Raw genomic sequence first — 18,871 nt, 5'->3', positions numbered from 1 at the left:
GTACTGCAGAAAGGCATCTAGGGGTCATAGTGGACCACAAGCTAAATATGAGTCTACAGTGTTGCAAAAAAAGAAAACATGATTCTGGGATGCATTAACAGGAGTGTTCTGAGCAACCCTGGGGCTGTTGCTATTCTTCAAAGCGGAGGCACCGGTATTGACTAATAGAATAATCAATGCAAATTGCATTGACTGATTGATTAGCCCATTAATCTAAATTTAACAACCCTAAATGGCAGCATGAAATTCTTTACCTGTTCTTGTTGCTGCTTGCTCCAAAAACTTCTTTCAGGAGTATAGAACTCTATCTTTTAGGCTGCGTCTAGATTGGCATGATTTTCTGGAAATGCTTTTAACGGAAAAGTTTTCTGTTAAAAGCATTTTCGGAACAGAGCATCTAGATTGGCACTTTTTGCAGAAAAGCATCCGTGCCAATCTAGACGCACTTTTCTGCAAAAAAGCCCCGATCGCCATTTTCGCGATCGGGGCTTTTTTGCGGAAAACAAATCTGAGCTGTCTACACTGGGCCTTTTGCGCAAAAGCTTTGCTCAAAAGGGACTTTTGCCTGAACGGGAGCAGAATAGTATTTCCGCAAGAAGCACTGATTTCTTACAGTAGGAATTCAGTGCTTTTGTGGAAATTCAAGCGGCCAGTTTAGACAGCTGGCAAGTTTTTCCGGAAAAGCAGCTGGTTTTCCAGAAAAACTGGCCAATCTAGACACAGCCTTACTGTTTAGACAAGAAAAGGAAATACAAAAAATAAAAAAATCTAAAGTACACGTAGTATCTCATATGTGTAGAACTAATGATACTGTTATAAAATAAGCATTAATTCTTGAAACATATAGATCAAGTTAGGATATGCATCACCTGAAGTGTTAGTAGAGAAGTCATATTTATTGCTGTGCTGTTTCAATGGGCAAAACGGAATTTGCAGAACTTCATGAACATGACATCTTTTCTTGGCAAAGTGCATGAAGACAGTACAGAATTATACTTGGAGTGAGTCACAAGAGCTCACATAATAATCCCTTTGTTGGCCTCAGTTATTTTGAATGTTCTTTCTAAGGCTGTATTGTGGCATTGGGCAACCAAAGATAGTGAATCAGCTGCCTACACCTCAGAGGGTTGCAAGATTGAAATCAGGCATGTGCACTAACCATGCACATAGAATAAATCATAGAATATTAGAACTGGAGGGGAATTGGGAGGTCATAAAGTCCACTCCCCAGCCCTCATGGCAGGAACAAGTGCCATCTAGATCAGGAGTGGGCAATAATTTTTGCCAGGGGGCTACTTCAAGATTTTGGAAAATGGTCGAGGGCCACATTTTTCCAATATTAATGGAGGAGGTGCGGATTCTGGGGTGGAGTTTGGGTGCAGAAGGGAGCTTGGGGTAAAGGATTGGGGTGCAGGATGCAGTGGGGGGTCTGGAAGGAAGCTTGCGTAAAGGAGGCAATTGTGACCTAGGACAGGGGACTGGAGTGCAGGGGTTTGGTTTGTGAACAAGGGGAGGGGACTGGAGTGTAGGAGTTTGGGTTGTAATCTAGGGTAGGAGGGGATTGTGATCTAGGGCAAGGGATTAAGATGCCAGACCTGGGAGGGAGTATGGGTGCAGAAAGGGGGCAAAAGGTTTGGGTCTGTTGAGTGGAGGGGCAAAGGGTTGGGGAAGACAGGGGCTGGGATGCAAGAGGCAGACTCTGACAGGAGATTTACCAGCCAGCAGCCCAACCAGCCTGCCTGCCTGCAGAGCTTAAAATGTTTCTCAGCCAGCCCGCCTGCCCTGCGCCTGCACAGGCTTGCACGGCCATGTGTTTGTGAATAACTGAGCTGGCGAAGAGCAGGGCATGGTGCTTTGTGTGCTGCCTGTTATTCAAACGGGCAGCTGCCATTGGCCAGTTTCTGACCAGAAGCCAGCTAATGGGAGTCCTGGGGGTGGGAGTTACACCTGAAGTCTTCCCTCCTCCCTTCCAGGCTCTCAGTTTTAAAGAGAAACGGCCCTGCAGATTCTTTTCTGAGTGGTGTGTGGGGCAGCGGGTCAAATAAGGGAGCCTGCCTGAGGCTACCTGCTGTGTCGTCATAGCTGCTGGGGAGGCCCAGAGCAGTGGCGTGTGGCTGCCTGGGAGTGGCGAACGAGAGTCCTGGTGCGCAGCTGCTGAGTGGGATAGAAGGGAGGCGAGAGTCCTGGCATGTGACTGCCCGGGGGAGCCAAGAGCCGGGGTGCACAACTGCCTGGGGGTGTTGGCAGGGCAGTGGAGCCTGCAGCAGGGGGGGAGCCAACTGGGAGGCCAGCGGGCCAGGCCAGAGTCGGTGGGCTGGGGGATAGGGATGCCAGAAATGACCTCCCTTGGTCTGGAAAAATCCTTCATCCAGGACCGGTCAGGTCTCAATGGTGCTGGAACAGGGAGGTTCAACCTGTAGTTGAAAACTGCTATCACATCCCCTCTCAGTCTCCTCTTTTCTAAACTAAACAAAACCAGTTCTTTCAGTTTTCCCTCATACGTTAATACATGGCATGCTGAGTATTTCAGAACAAGTAGAAATATTTTAGTCATTCATATATCAATAGAACTGTCATCAATCAACTTCAAATAATAATAAAAAAAAATTTACACTTACTTTACAATATCAAATCTCTGCCCAGCCTCTTTGCTGACTCCTCTCCCATGTGTGTCCATCCCTGCTCCTCCCAGCACTTCTGGAGTGCCACGAATTTGTTGATTCACACCTTGTCCCCGCTCCTTCCCCTTCCTCTCAGAGCTTGAACACCATGGCTCAGCTGATTCATGGCACTCTGGAAGTGTGGAAGGGATGGGGAGGAATCATGGGGCTCCCAGTGCATGATAGGCAAGGGGGGAAGGCACAAGGAAAAGGTGTGAGGGCCAAACATGGAACCCCACTGGGTAGCATTCAGCCCCTGGGCCGCAGTTGTCCACCTCTGTTGTTCTGACTAACTCAAACTGCTTTGGTGCATTGTGGAGGAAAGCCTGATATCCTTGCTTGTAGCGGGTTTTTTTAGCTATCAAGTCTCTGATCGTTTGGGAGAAGCCTTGAACATTAATGAATCTAACAGTTAATCAGCTGTACTCCACTCGCTATAGCTACAGTCTTCAGAAGTCATGCTCAAACCCTGCTCTGGCGTCTACACCCAAATGCTGCTTTGGCTGAATTCTTCGTAACTGTTCACTCTCTCTTGTTCTTTGGGCACCTCCTTGCAGATAGTTTAAAAATGGTCAGTGAAGGATGTTCACCCTCTACAATGCTCAGTAGACTAATGAGGCCATGGCATGTAAGGAGATGGTGCAAGGCTTTAAGAGGGGGAAGTGGTGATTGATGACCCATGACGATGGAAGATTTGTTGTTCTTGACTCCATGGAGGGTCCCGGGGATAATTTTGGTTAAGTTGTATGGAGAATTTTAAGGAACTGTAGAGTATCTGCTTGACATATGTAGGGCTCACTAATTATCTGACCCAAATAACTGAAGATGACATTTCATGCTCTCTCTTAAGTAATGCCACATACATCCTGCCTTTTGATGTAGAATCTATGGCACAAAGCAAAACCACAAAGCACTGAAAACTAGGTCAGGCAGACATATCTGATAGCCAGTTTAATACAAATTTCTATTTCTGTATTTTTTACCCATGAACTCAAAGCACTTCAGAATTGTCATCCTCACAACATCCTAAGCAAAATGAAAGTTTGTGTTAGATCTGGAGAGCTTCAAAGATCAGAGAAAAATTGCGCTGGTCCTAAAGGTCTTACAATCATTATCCTCACATTGAAGATGCAAAAACTTTACACACAAACTTGGATTAAATGATTTGCGTAAAGTCACATAGTTATTGCCTTGTCCGGTGTACATTAAAGTCAAACAAACTTCAGTGGGCAGTGGACCAGAATCTTATGCAGCAGCAGAACTGGGAATATGGCTCAGCATACCTGGTTTATAACCCGTAGCTCTTTTGACAGGGCAAAGTGAAACAGAGACATTGTGCTGGGAAGTACAGACCTATGGACTGTGCACATTTTGAGCTTGTGTTTATTTTTTTCTTCAGTGCAGGAAGGTTATTGCTGGACACAGCCCTTGATCTGACGCAGTATCTCCAACATGAATCCAGTAATGTAGTACTTCTGCAAGGCCTGAGCTACCTGGAAATGTTCTACCACATGATGGAGAGACAAAATATTTCTGATGTCACACAAAACCTTAAGGTCTGTTTTTAATTTGAAAAAAAATTGTTTTTTAAAGAATTGAGACACATGAGATGGATGCTCAATTAGTATTCAGAGGATGTTGTCCTTCTCCTCTTGAGAGATTAAAAGAGAAGGAAATATCTTCAAATACCAATTATTAACTAGCTAAGTTCTAACCACCACATTCCACTGTCTTGTCTTATTCTGCAGTTTTTCAACTTGTGCAATAATAATCCATGGCTGTGGTTCCCCCTGCTCTTCTGCAAGCTGGTCTTACCTATGTTGCAGCTGCAGAATGAGTGGCATAACATCAGGGCTTGCATTCCAGTGCCACCTGACTAATAGGAGCAGGAAAGCTCATTACTTTCCTTCCTTAACTCTCAACTGTGTTAAGCCAATGTAGACTGTAAGCTCCTTGAGGCAATATATGAATAATTTCTCTGTCCTTTGTGTGGGGAGGGAGACATAGCATCCCTATTCACTTTGCATGAAGACCCATAATCATGATTAAAAACTGGATTGTTGCAAGGTATGCTTAGGTTCATTAAGCAGAACTGCACGCATCAGATGTTTTTAAATGTGAGTATAGCTAGCTCAGCTGTGGGCGCACTATGGACATGCATTGTTAAAAAAGAAGTCAGAAAAACCATGTTGGAAGTATATACCATTGCAGATTTGAGCGTGACTTCTGAATACTGCAGCTGTAATGAGTGGAGTACAACTGAGTCATTGCTGAAAAGTGGATTTATATACCTACCTGTGATCTGCTCTCTCTGCAGCGGTACATCCTACAGCATTTTAAGCCAGTGATTGACAGGCAGACGTGGCGTGATGAGGGCTCCGTCTCTGACAGAATACTACGTTCTGATCTCCTGAGGCTTGCCTGTGAGCTACAATATCCTCCCTGTATCCAGAAGGCAAATGAGCTTTTCAGCCAGTGGATGGAATCTGGTGGGACATTAAAGTAAATGACTTACCAGCTTTTTAACATTCCTTTTCACGTAGGCATCCTGTACTGGGGATTTAGTTTGCCTTTCTAGCAAAGATTTTGCAAGAACATTGGAACAGAAACTTTTGGTCATCTGGAAGAAGGGAAAAGTCCCGAGTAATGTTTTCCTATAGTGTGTTTGTGTGACTTACAATGTAATATCAACAAATAGGTTAATTCATGTTAAATACTTTTCTGCTGCTTGCTCCTTTCTACTGATTTTATTTGCTGTTCTTTCTCTCCTGCTTTTTCAGTGCAGTCTGGCCCTCTGGATTACTCAGTTATCCTGACTTGAAAGAGCCACATATCCATATAACTAAAGAAAATCAAAGTTTATAACTCAGCTGTCCGGTCCTGAACTGATGGATTAGTAGAGATGCACTACCACATTTGTAACTCAGGGAGGCACTGTGCCTCAGGCACAGTGCTTGTTAGAGGTCCGGGGGGAGGGGGTACCACTACAGCCCCTTTTATAAGAGTACAGTATACAAAATCTAGCTTGAATACTTCCATTGGATACTGCAGTGGACATGTTGGACCCAACCCCCTCCTTATCCACTTTAGAGAACAAAGCTCTGGCTCTGGGCTAGTCTTGTGCATTCAGAAACTTGAGTGAGAGCAAGGTCTACTATTGTTCCCAACTCCTGCATGGATGTGCAAGAGGGGAGGCTCATTATGTAGTCTTCCTCTCCCCTCTTGCAACCTCCAAGGGCAGAATATAATTGTGCTCTTACCATTCTTGACTTTACTGCTTTAGGTGGGACAAAAAAAATTCCACAGGCATGGCACTATGGTAAATAATTACTAAATCTATAGTCAGGTATTCACAGCCTGCAACATCACAGTGCATGAGCACCATACACTATGAGCAGTTGTAAATGTGTAAATGAAGGGGCTGGGCCAGGGGTAGCCAGGTGCTGCTCCCCCCAGCCCTTTCTGCTGTGCAGAACCATGCTCCAGCAGCGATTTAAAGGGCCCGGGGCTTTGGCCATCACCACTGCCACAGTAGCAGCAGCAGCCGGTGGGTCCTTTGAATCACTGGGCCCTGGGTTAATTTGCCCCTTTGTCCTTCTTCCCTCCCTCCCCCACTCTTTGACATCTCTTTCCTGGGAAGACATAGGATGACAGAAAAAGTGAAAAGTGCACTTCTGCTTTCTGGAGTGTTGTTCAAGGTAGAAACATGTCTTGACTGTAAATATTTCACATATTTTAATGTATTATAAAATGCTCCAAATTCTAGGCATTTTCTTCTTTACAAATCCTAAACTGGCCCTGCTTTCATGGAAAATCTTTTCAATCTTTCAGGAAAAAAATGGTCCAAATTGTTTTAAGATGGTAATGTGAGCATGTCTGATTTTTCACATTTTTGCAACCAAATTATTTCTTGTAAAATTTCAGGTGCATGAAAATGGGCAGAAAAAAATGCAGAAAATGCTGCACAGCCCTAAAACTGACCATGATTGTATCTTTTGGTGCAGCTTTATGGGAGGGTATTGGGAAAGATAAATTGCAAACAGACTTGATATATGATTCTGCTATTGTACATCTGTGTAGACAGAAAGTAAGAGCTAAACAGAGCTAAAAAAAAAGTTATTTGACCCTCCTTATCTTTCCCCTCTTTTGTTTGATGCCACAGCGTTACTACAGATGTTCTAAAGACAGTCTACTCGGTTGGAGCACAGACAATGGCAGGGTGGAATTATCTACTGAAGCAATATAGTCTGTCAATGTCAGGAGCAGAAAAGAATAAAATTCTGTATGCTTTGACAACCAGCAGGCATTGTGAGAAACTGACAAAGTAAGAACTGTCTTTGCTCATTATTAAATACAAAACAGTGCCAAGTTCCTTCACCAATGCGTTATGGAAGCATGACTCTCAACAGCAGTGGAAAATGAGTTGAAAATGTGGAACTGTATATTTTTATTTACTTCTTCCCCTTCCTAATAATTATTGATGGGATGATACCATAAGGGATCTTAGTACTTGTCTACACTGCCACTTTACTGACCACCTACTTCCCAAGTGCAACAAGTTACAGTGCTGTAAAGTGCCAGTGTAAACAGGCTCCCACCACTGTTAACTACTCCCCTCATGGAGATGTTTTATCTACAGTGCTGGGAGAGCTCTTTCACATTGTTGGTACTGTAACCAGGCTGCTGCATTAAATTGCTGCCGTGGCTGTGCTTTAAACTTAGACGTGAAAGGCCATTGGAAAGCAACTCTTGAAGATCCTATGTATGCAGTACATACAATGAAATTCAAGTACTTTGAAGTGTATTTTGTTCTGAAAAGTGACCATGTAAGAATTGTTCTCACTTAAGAGACATGTTTCCTGTTTTTACTTGTGTTCCAGTAATTTGGTGACTAAAACAAATGTTTGTTAACATTCCAGAGCTAATTCTGCTCTAGGAAAGTAAGTTGGATTCTATTCTGGCTTGTATATTATCGATGTGAGTGAATAGCCATAGACTCCACCAGGATGTTCAGATACCATTCATTCCGGGTTGGGAATTAAAATAAGCCATTTTACATTGTAAATTGAGAAAATTTGACCTGGAAATTACTGAACAACCAAACATTTTCTTACAAAATAGTAGAGCCTCATTTTATGCGATGATTGTGCACCCTACCATACTGTTAGGATTTTTGCAGAAGCCTTTTTGGAAATCAATGAAGAGTTTTGCCTTCTTGTCAGTGATACAGTTACTTCTATAATGAAAAAACATTGTAGTAGCCCTGCTTAATTAAAACTTGCAAGTTGATATTTAAAGCACTGAATTGTCATCCTGCTCATTATTTTCTAGTCTCCTATTTTATAATTAGTTCCCATGTTTGAATATCAAAAGGAAATGTGTGTTAAGTAGTGGTGTCCTAGAAAGTGGCTGATCTGTTTTAATCTTTTCAGGTTACTTGAGCTGGGCATGGAAGGTGAGGTTATCAAGACTCAGGATCTAGCAGCTCTAGTTCATGCTATTGCCAGAAATCCAGAGGGACAAAGACTTGCTTGGAATTTTGTGAGAGAAAACTGGGACAAACTCCTTAAAAAGTTGGTATTTGTTTATCTTCTTTAGCCAGTATTGGTGGTGAATCCTGACAACTGAGAGTGTAAAAAGGGATAAGTTATTCCACTAGAGAAGACATCTTGTTTTTCATGTATGACACATTTATGGAAGTGGGCCCCAAAAGCACTAGCTTCTATCACTTGATCTAAAGAAGCAACACTGAAGGTCTTGCGAACAATTTAATGAGCACTTGGGTGGTTTTCTGCCTTCTTTAAAGAGGAAGTATGAGTCCTGTGCTTCAAGTTGGGGTACAGGACCCATGCTCGCATACCACTGCTAGAAACTGACTAGTCTATTTTTATTGTCCCTCTGAGAGAAAGGGAGAGAAGTGCAAACAACATAAATACTGAAAAGCAGTTTAGACTGTAGAAAATGCTTTCAGTTTGATAATCTAAAGTGGCTATATCTTTATGGCTAAGGATATATGTTTATAATTTTTTAAAATTTCCTAGTGTTGCTTCATAAGAATAAAGGAGCTGCCATACTGGGTCAGATCAGGTCTATCTTGCCCAGTGTCCTCTCTCTGACAGTGGTTCATACCAGAACTTCCTGGAGAACAGGGCAGTTACGCATTCCTGTTTTCCACTCCTGTCTTCTGGTAGTCAGAGGGTTAACCCTGTCGTGAGCATGGTGTTGTATCCCCGATAATCTTAGCTAATAGCCTTTGATGGACCTATCCTCCATGAACATGTCCAGTTCTTTAACTAATAAATATTCACATATTAGAAAGAGACTAGTAGAGAAATTTTGTACTGAAACAGGTTACAGTTCAGATAATCTAAAGTGGCTATATTTTTATGGCTAAGGATATATGTTTATAATTTTTAAAAATTTCATAGTGTTGCTTCATAACAATAAAGGAGCTGCCATACTGGGTCAGATACTGGGTGTATATTGTTTGTATTATGTAGTTGTTCTTTCCTGTTTACAGGTTTGAATTAGCCTCTTTTTCTATAAGAATTATTATTACTGGCACTACATCTCACTTTTCCTCCCAAGACAAGCTAGAAGAGGTTAGTGACATTCTATTAATACTTTTTGGTAATTTATAGTCTCATATTTCTTGAGCTATCAAATAAAAATGCTTAACTGCCCAGAACAGCCTGCATGAGAGAGTGCTCTTTCTGTGTTACCACGATGAAAAGGAAAATTAAGTTAAAGATTTAAAAATCCATCAGATAACTTGACAGAAATGTTAGCAGTGGTTCCAAAGTAACTTATTGATGAGACGTGCATATATTATGTGTGTGATGTTTTAGTGTCCAGAAAGTGTTTGATCTCTTGTTGTATTATAGACATTTCTCTTCTGTGCCTAGGGGAATAGGTTTATTCTTCAGTTATTCATATAATTGCCAATATTGTCATCTATATATTTTGATTTCATGTGGGGGAAAAATCACGTTCATGTTCATTGCATAATCACATATTTGATTAGCGAGCCAACACTTGAGGTTGCTGCATGGGCATGTGGGAGGGCATTGTATGCTTCTTGCTTCAAAGACAATTTTTAAAAACAGAAGCAACAACAACTAGATGAAGATAGGGTGGGTGCGAAGGATATAACATCCAATCCAGGGTCTCAATTCTGAATTCCTGTGCCCAAGCAAAGCCCTGCCGAAGTCAGGCTTTGTGTGCTTAAAGAAAGGGTATCAAGTGGTCAGTGTGGTGAATGGCCATATATTTCAGGTCATTTTTAATGGACGTATATATTTGTTTGGGTTTTAATATTTACAATACATGTATATTCATTGGAAGGCACTTGGCTGAAGTTGGGAAAAGATTTGTAGGAGAGCATAGATCATGTCACCTAAGTTTTAGGGAAGCCACAATTAAGATGACTAATGCCAGCTCTTGGGCCTATGTTTTCCTAGCAGATGTTTATATTTAGTCAGAAAATAACCCAACATTTCTCCAACAATAAATAACTCCCACTGCATTAATGATTCTTCTGTCTTCTAGGTGAAACACTTCTTTAGGACTTTGGAGGACCAAGGATCACAGCTAAAAATCACTGAAGTTGTGTTGGAAACCATAACAAAAAATATTAGATGGTTGAAAAGGAATCTCAACAGTTTAAGGAACTGGCTGCTAAATAATGTTTAAGCCATACTCCAAAGTAGAGAAGGATTACAGTTTAATTGTTCCTTTTCACTCCCCACTGTTGTAATGTAGGTTTGAATGCACTGTTTCCTCAGAATCCATATTTGCACAGGATAGCTATTTTGATAACCTCAAAGATGTTACAGAAAGCTTTTTCTGATCCAGAGCTGGCTAAGGAAAAAGGACCTATTGTGAAGAATGCCTATGAACTGTTTCAATAATTTGTCACAATGTAATGGTGTAAATATCTATCTGATGATGTATTAAATTTTAGTGTTGCAAAAACACAGCCAGTTGCCCCTGTTCTTAGATAGATACATTTTTTGTTATACACAAAGAAACATTGTGGCTATGTAGCCAGATTTTCAGAAGTGGCCATTAGGTACCTCAGTTTGAGGGCTCAACGTGAGGCATTATGTATCTCCTTTTCACTAGGTGCCTAAGGATCCTGAGTCCACAAGAAAGTGCCTCCCCTCATTCTCCTAAACTGCTCATTTTCCATCTAAGAATCACACAGTGAGGTTTATAGAACCTCTTCCCAAGCATGGGGTACTAAAGATTATGAAATTTCTCTGTTCTTTGCAGCAGAACTAGTTGGTGGGAGTGGCTGTTCCTACTCCAGCACAGTTGGTAGGCTTCTAATGCCACCCATGATTTTGTGCTATCATTTAGTAGTTGTTTGAGTTTATTATTAAATTGTGAGCCTGTTGGATATATACTTTGCTTTTATGTTTGCACATGAAGTATTATCTTCGCCAAGAGCTAGATATAAAATAATAATAAACATTAATCATCATATTATATCATATTATTAGTGAATGTAAAGCAAAGAAATCCTGTTGACTTTTTTATATGAAAGATTACACACAAACTGTTCTTCCATTTAAAGATGTATTAAAATATTCTTTATTCCCATTAAAGAATACAGTAGGAATTATATAGGAAAAGGGTCTGAACTATACTAGTCACACATTGGCCTTAGCTACCATGAACAATAAAGCTATCAAAGCTTTATCAGGGAAACAGTTACCAAATAAAAACCTTAGTGCTTCCATTTTTAAAATGAGTTATCAACCACCATGTTGTTTGTCTTAATCCTTTTATTACTTTGTGTTATAAAACAATTTGAGGGAGAGAAAGCGTCAGCTTTATTTTCTCAGGTCTTAATGATACTGAGTTGTGTTATGGTATTTGAGCCACTGCCTGAGACAGCCATCAGATTGTAGTATAATGAGTGGAAACAGAGAAAGGTGGTCGGGTTCCTTGAGGAACCTACTGTGGTGTGACACCAGGGGCATCAGGCATGCAAGTAGGGCCAAGCTGCTATCAAACACAGGACTCCCAGCATGTAATGTTAGTCTCTGTGCAAACTCCACAAAAGATCCCTTCCCTGAAACTCATGCTTCATCATTTCTTACTCATGCCACATACTGCATGATCAAAAGCTAAACAATTCCTTTTTTGTTCTTTATAGACAAGCAAAGCTCTTTGTTCTATTTGGTATTTATTTGTCCCCCACTGCACAAGAATTACCCACAGTATTCCAGCAGTTGTCACACCAATGCCAAACATAAAGATAAAACAACCTCTCTTATTCCCTTGTTTACACATTCTAGCATCACATTCTTTTTTTAGCCTCAGGGCCACACTGTTTTCATGTTTAGCTGATTATCCATCCCAAATCTTTTTCAGAGTCCTAGCTTCCTAGCATAGAGTTCCGCATCCTAGACTGATGGCCTTCATTCCTTGTTCCTGCATGTGTACATTTACATTTAGCTAGACTGCATGCATGTTGTTTACCTGCGCCTAGCACACTGAGCAATCCACATCACTCTGAATCAGGACCTGTCCTTCTCATTATTTACTGCTCCTTCCATTTTTTTTGCCATCATCACATTTTATCAGTGACTTTTTTTTTATGTTTTCTTCCAGGCCATTGATAACAAAACATTAAAAAGTGTAGAGCCAAGAACATATCCCTATGGAACCCCATCAGAAATGCATCCATTTGATGATGATTCCCCATTTACAATTATATTTACATTACAATTAGTTAATTTTTTAATTCATTATTGTTATACAAGAAAAAAGTGTACAAGGATTCTGAATGTATATACACATCAGTGTTTATAAATCACTTTAGAATGTTAATCATCAATGTAATAAGCACTGTATAAAAGCACTTGATTTTACATCACTGGACCACATCCTGACTTGGTGTTAACTGGCATAGCTCTTTTGATTTCAGAGGATCTCCACCAGTTTACATTAGCAGAAGATTAGCCCCATTACTTGTAGTGCTGTGTTTCATTTTCTTTTGGATTGCGTACTGCACAAAATGTGGAGAACTCAAAACTTTTACTCTCTTTATTGAGATTTAAACCACAGAGAAGGTGCACACATCAGCATATCTTTAGCATGAATTCTCTATTTTGATCTTATGTTGAACCAACTTGTTTCAAAATTTGGTGCCACCTACACAGCACCAAATTTCAAAATAAAGCGCTGTTCCAAAACATTCCTTAATCCTCGTGCAATGAGGTTTACAGGGATGTTAGAAGAGTGAGCCCGTTATATTTCGATATAATGGGTTTGCTCTTAAGACACAGAATAGCTATTTTTAGATTCCAGAGGTATCCTGAAATAGCTCTACAGTGTAGATGTAGCCTTAGAAACCTAATCACAAGAACCGTGTATAATTGTGGGGCTTGTAAAAAATGGTTGTGGAGCTAGCATACAAGGCTTTGTTGGAGCCATGTGTGATGGACCAGGCTGTGTCTGGGCACAGCTGAGGGTGTCTGCTCAGGGCGAATTGCTCAAATCCGGGGCTCCTTACAGCCCCCAGACTGGTGACCTTTCCGCACAGGCCACAAACCAGTCCCACAGAGTGCTTCAGCAGCCTGCCTGAAGCCTCCCGAGCAAAACCCCTCTGACACCCCAGCAATAACCGTGCCCCAGATGGCCCCAGACCTCATACACAGGTGGGGGGTCCTAGCACCCAATCCCACCTACCCCGAACAAGTTCTGTCCGGTTCCAGGAAACCAGCCACAGATCCTTGGTCAATTTATCCTTTGGACCTTACCCACAAATCACGCTGGGCCAATCCTTTAGCATCTAACAACTAAAGGTTTATTAACATAAGAAAGAAAAGCATGAGAGTAAGGTTATTAAAGTACAGTACGTTACATGCACCGAATCTCCCAGTTCTCGATGCAGGCTCTAGCAGAGATGTTGCAGCTGCTGGTTTAAAAGTTCTTATTGCACATCCTAAGATCAGGATGGGTTCACAGGTCTTCCGGGCTCTTCGATCCCTGCAGTGCTGCCTCTGGGATGAAGTGCTGAGCTGAGAACAAGAAGGCATCGACCACATGACCTCTTTATACCTCCTTCCTGGCCTATTCTTGTATGCAGCAAGTCACCTGGTCAGAGGCCAATCTCTATGTTCCCTGCTGGCTGCTCTCAGGTGACAGCCCCTATTCTTTGGGTGTGTCCATAGCCCATTGAGAGCCATTGTTACACAGGGCTTCGCTACTCAGCCTGTCCACAGCAATGCTTAATCACATTCAGAGAAATATTCAGCTTCCACACAGATTACGGATTCCTACCTACACACATAGACATTATACACTCACATAAATAGCGTACATAAGATCAACAAACAATAAGCTCCCATTCAATACCCCACATGGCTCCCTTTTATACCAATTTCTGGGGCCAACACCCCCACCTAGGGGTGCAGCAGCGATCTGGCTGCTTCCCTCCAATTCGGTAATGTGACACCATGACATAGGCTATAATGTGATTCTCTAATACCATTCAGTAAATACATTGTCCTCTCCATACTACAAAACAAAAACTGCTCCCCTCCCCCCCCTCCACACACAGGGTGCATCTAGACTGGGAAGATTTTGCCAGCTGTCTACACTGGCTGCTTGAATTTGCGCAAGGGCACTGACTTTGTAATGTACAAAATCAGTGCTTCTTGTGCAAATACTTTCACACTCCCGCTCGGAAAAAAGCCCTCTTGCGCAAGAATACTTGCGCAAGAGGACCGTGTAGACAGGGAAGAACTGTTTTGAGCAGAAAAGCTCCGATGGCTAAAATGGTGATCAGGGCTTTCTTGTGCAAAATCGCGTCTAGACTGGCACGGATGCTTTTGCGCAAAAGCATCCGTGGCCAGTCTAGACACTCTTTTGCGGAAATACTTTTAACTGAAAAACTTTTCCGTTAAAAGTATTTCCGCAAAATCATGCCAGTCTAGACGCAGCCACACACTATGCCAGACAATCGTGCACTGTCACAATTAGACTTGCAGTGTAAATGGGCCTTTTATTGCAGCAGCTGTGTCCAACTGCACAAGGAAGGAGCACAAATGCTCAAGTGGTTTTTAAAATAATGGCAGCTAAATGGTAAAACTGTTTTTCACCTTAGTGATTTAAAAATCTAGCAGAGTAATTTTACTGTTTAACTAGAGCTAACTGCACTTTCCCTAAATGGCCTGACCTGGATGTTGTGCTGTTCCTTATTTGCTTTCTTATAGGATTGGTTTCTGAAGGAACAAGGCCAACATATGGCAGATGGATCACTCAGAGAGATGAATAGGAAGCCAGAAAATTCACAGCAGAGAAAAGACAAGACTGTTACTGCTAAATAACACATCTACAGCTAAAACAGGGCTGAAAAAGATGATAGACTTTCAATTTATGCTTCCAGATGGATTCCAGAGGGAATAAACAGGGGTCTTTTCTCCTTTCATGGTTCATTTTAGCTTTATTGCTACTCTGAGACGATACACAGGTCCGTTTAGCATATTTTAATGGGCACTGTTGTGATGTGTGGATTGCTTGTATTATGATCCCTATGCTGCTGAAAAGGGGATGTGCCTTGAAACCACATCTTTACAGCAGCAAGGGCACTGTAGTGTGTTACACTATTATAAACTACAGGTGTGGACATTCCCCAAAAATACTGTAGTGTCTCTACTGAAATACACAGGACTGTAATATGATAAATCTTTCTTTAAAAAATGCACCACTATTTTAATAATGTACGTACTTGTTCTTTTCTGCTTGTGAGTCCAACAGCCTGCAAAAATTTCTGATTGAGGCTTGTTTCAAAGACTCATGCAGCTGAAGTGAGCAAAATTTGGGCTTTGAATACTGAGGATTTCAGAGAGATAAAAGCATTGTGTTCTATGACAAAAACTCTTTACTTAGAGCATATTAAACATTCTTTCAGAGGTAGTGCTTAAAGAGCAACCAGGTTAGAGCATTGCGCTATATGTTGTACAGATTTGCTCAAGTTAAGCAATTGTTTTGTCAATTTTTTAGGTATAACACAAAAAGGCTTTTAAATACAAAATCTAAATTACTAACATTACTAGAGTCTGATGTAATAGTGCAAACAGGAATACTTAGATGATGGCATGAGCTCTAAATATGGTCACTGACTCCATGGGAGATGGTAGCCAAGTCACTTCACCTCTCTTTCCGCATTTGTAAAAAGGGGACAATAATATTAATTTTGTCTGCCTCACTGGGAATTGTGAAGATGAGTTATTCTCTGAAGAGCTTTAAGATGAAAGTCTCTTTGGAAATGCTAAGTATTGTAATAGCCATTAACCAGGCTAACTTTTGCCTTTCTAAAATATCTGCTTGTCTAACACTATGATTGGGATTTTCATGAGTAGTCACTGATGCCTCTGACTATTCCCATTGACAGTTGATATTGGGGGTGGAGGGAGGTAAAGTAAGACAAATATTCAATGCTTTTTTTCAAATTCCACCAGAGACGACGTATTCATGTTACAGTTTCTATTTTATAGACTCTTCTATTTCAGTATACTAGTCCTCTACTCCAGTGCTTTTTTATTTATTCTTGGGCTTAAAAGTAATTCCCCTCAAGATTCCCAACTTTCACTGTGAAGGCTGAAAATGACTGGGAAGGCTAAAAAAATCTTTGGAAAGCTTCAGAGTTAATGCTGCCATTCCCATCTAGAAATCTAAGGAGCAGCCTCATTCAGAATGTTTTCTTCCTGCAGTTGTCTGACCTCAAATAAGTTGGCAGGTCATTTATATGTGCACTTGGGCAGCACAAATGTTGATAATATAGTCACTGCCAAGACACACATTTTATTTCTTGTTGGAACACAAATGAGATGTAAATTACTCTTAATAGTTTAGAGATGTTATAAAAATCATGCTGAAATATCCCAAAAGGGAGAGAAAATATGGATTTAATTTCAAGACCTAGAAGCTTTCATTATAGCTTATTTTTTTAGACAAACAAAAATAGCAAGTAGCAGCATATACTACCAAACAGTCCACATTATAATATACAGTTTAATGTCCTCTCTGTTGTGACTCATCATCCTTAAAATATACCATTCTCTCGGCATATTCTAGTTTATAAAAATTGAATGCCAGTTAATCATTTTAATTTGCTGCTCAATTTTAAATGGCTCTCAAAATCACAAGCAATTTCTCTTTTCTTTTACACAGTAACAGGAAAGACTGTCACAATTTTTACTGCTTTAGGGGGTGGCAGAGTTAGTCTGTACAGGATAAAATTAAAAAACAACAAATAGTCTGGTAGCACTTTAAAGACTAACAAAACATGTAGATGGTATCATGCGCTTTCGTTGGCTTCTTCATCTGAAAAAGTGGGCTGTGCCCATGAAAGTGCATGATACTGTGTTAGTCTTTAAAGTGATACCAGACTATTTGTTGTTTTTTAAGTTTTAAAAGTTTTACTATTTTACTTTTCAGACTTCTCTGTTAGGCCTCATTGTTGAGATCATGGAAAATATTTCAGAAGTGCTTCAATGGCAAACAGAGTCTATTATAGAACAGATTTAGGAGATGCCTATGCTGCAATGAAATACCCACAGCTGACCTAAGATTGCTGGCTTGGGCTAAAGGACTGGAAAACTATGGTACAGACATTAGGGCTTGAGCTGGATCCCAAGTTCTGGGATCCACCCTGCACTCCCTGTAGGGTCCCAGTCTGGAGTTTGGACTCCAGCACAAACAGGTGTTTAACTGCAGTATTTGCGTACCTTTAGTCACTAAGTAATAATGACAAACTTCTAAATTACTTGAGCATTTTTGAAAATTTTACCCCATATTTTTAATCAAGTTTGTAATGGTATTTTAATTAAATTGCACAGTTACATGATTAATCAAAAAGGGATACAGCTCCACAGAAAGAAAAGAACTGAAAGTGGAATAAAAAGAGGAGGGGAAAAAAAGAGGAAGGGTGATTCATAGGGTATTCAGTATGGATCAGCAAGTTGTACGGAAGTGTGGCAGAAGTTTATAATGTATAAAAATGGCTTATTTATATGAAGCAGCTGTTACTGTTGTGTAAGGATATGACCACAGAGGTAAAAAACAGGTTATTCTGCTTGCTGGAAGATGATGGGGAGGCTGCAGAGCAGAACAGGCAGCAGCTTTGTTTTTTGTGCTGTTAAAGTTATGTAGTATATGAATAAAACAATTTAGCTGTTAAAAACAGGTTCCCTTTGGGTTACTGAGAGAAACACCATGTTACCAGTCATTCATGTCACAGAATACACAGCATAGCCTCATCCAAAGTGCAGGTGGGTAAGGGAAAGCTAACTGAGTTTGTCCAGTTTGGCAGCTGACCTAGTTTAGAAGAGCCCTTGGGCTGGAGCTGTGCTCCCTAGTACACCTACAAAGTCTGGTGAACAACAGGACAAAAAATTCCCTACAGATATTGGAACTCTTCTTCAGGATGCTAAACTCTTCTGCTAAAATGCTCTTAAATTACATCACAGTTTAGGTTCCTCCAATGTGCTGTATAAAGAGCCTAGTGCAGCTCTAACAGAAGTTAGCAGGAATTTCCATTGTGTCACTTGACATCTTATAGGACTCTTGCTCCTCTTAAAAAAAAAAAGAAAAAAAGAAAAAGCGGCATCCTTAGAAATGTTTGAAATTGAACCTTCTGAATCTCCTTCAGGGACAGATGGCCTCAAGCATTATTTTCTCGTTATGCTGCTCTAAGAAAGGCAGTTAGGTGCCATCAATTTGCACACACTGAAGACTGACAAATAAAGGGAAACATACTGTTTCTCCTTGTGCCATGATAATTGCTTTACTTTGTGTTAAAATTACTTTATTAAAAGGTGGAACATTAAGCTTTATATGCTGTAAAATGTACTAATAATAGCAGAAAATGATGAACTTGGTGATTTTAAAGGTTAGTATACTTTCAAAAGTGAAATATAATCTTTGCTGGCTGCTTTTTAAAACTAGTATTAAGACTTTGAGCAGATGCAAGACAAGTTCCTAGTTATGATTCAAATTATAATACAAAACAATGGCAATTAGAGTAAGATCTGATATAGGATATCCATGAATTCTAATCACCTGTATTACTAGAACTAAGATAAAAAATTATAAATATTTTTACAATACAGCAAAATGTCTATATATCTGAGCTCCCTATGAAGTTTTTGTATTTCATATTCTAGAAATTGTAGGCTTAAGCATAATTTAAG

General features: G+C 40.5%; 1 protein-coding gene across 3 annotated transcripts in view; it reads left to right on the top strand.

Annotated features, from left to right (window-relative positions):
* The window catches only part of ERAP2 (endoplasmic reticulum aminopeptidase 2), a 43,278-nt gene extending 29,078 nt beyond the window's left edge, over window positions 1-14,200 (top strand). For 2 of the 3 annotated variants that reach the window (XM_075932098.1, XM_014571310.3), the window contains exons 14-19: window positions 4,060-4,216; window positions 4,978-5,162; window positions 6,823-6,984; window positions 8,093-8,233; window positions 9,181-9,262; window positions 10,209-14,198. In XM_075932098.1, coding sequence (XP_075788213.1) covers window positions 4,060-4,216; window positions 4,978-5,162; window positions 6,823-6,984; window positions 8,093-8,233; window positions 9,181-9,262; window positions 10,209-10,352 — 871 coding nt within the window. In that variant the 3' untranslated portion in view covers window positions 10,353-14,198. Of the gene's footprint in view, window positions 1-4,059; window positions 4,217-4,977; window positions 5,163-6,822; window positions 6,985-8,092; window positions 8,234-9,180; window positions 9,263-10,208 lie in introns of all 3 variants that reach the window. The other variant, XM_075932099.1, reaches the window with a different exon arrangement.
* Window positions 14,201-18,871: the final 4,671 nt, after the last annotated feature.

Source organism: Pelodiscus sinensis, chromosome 6 (genome assembly GCF_049634645.1).
Source record: "Pelodiscus sinensis isolate JC-2024 chromosome 6, ASM4963464v1, whole genome shotgun sequence".
NCBI lineage: Eukaryota > Metazoa > Chordata > Testudines > Trionychidae > Pelodiscus > Pelodiscus sinensis.
Note: the sequence above shows the minus strand (reverse complement) of the source record. Positions and strands in the feature narration are given on the sequence as shown.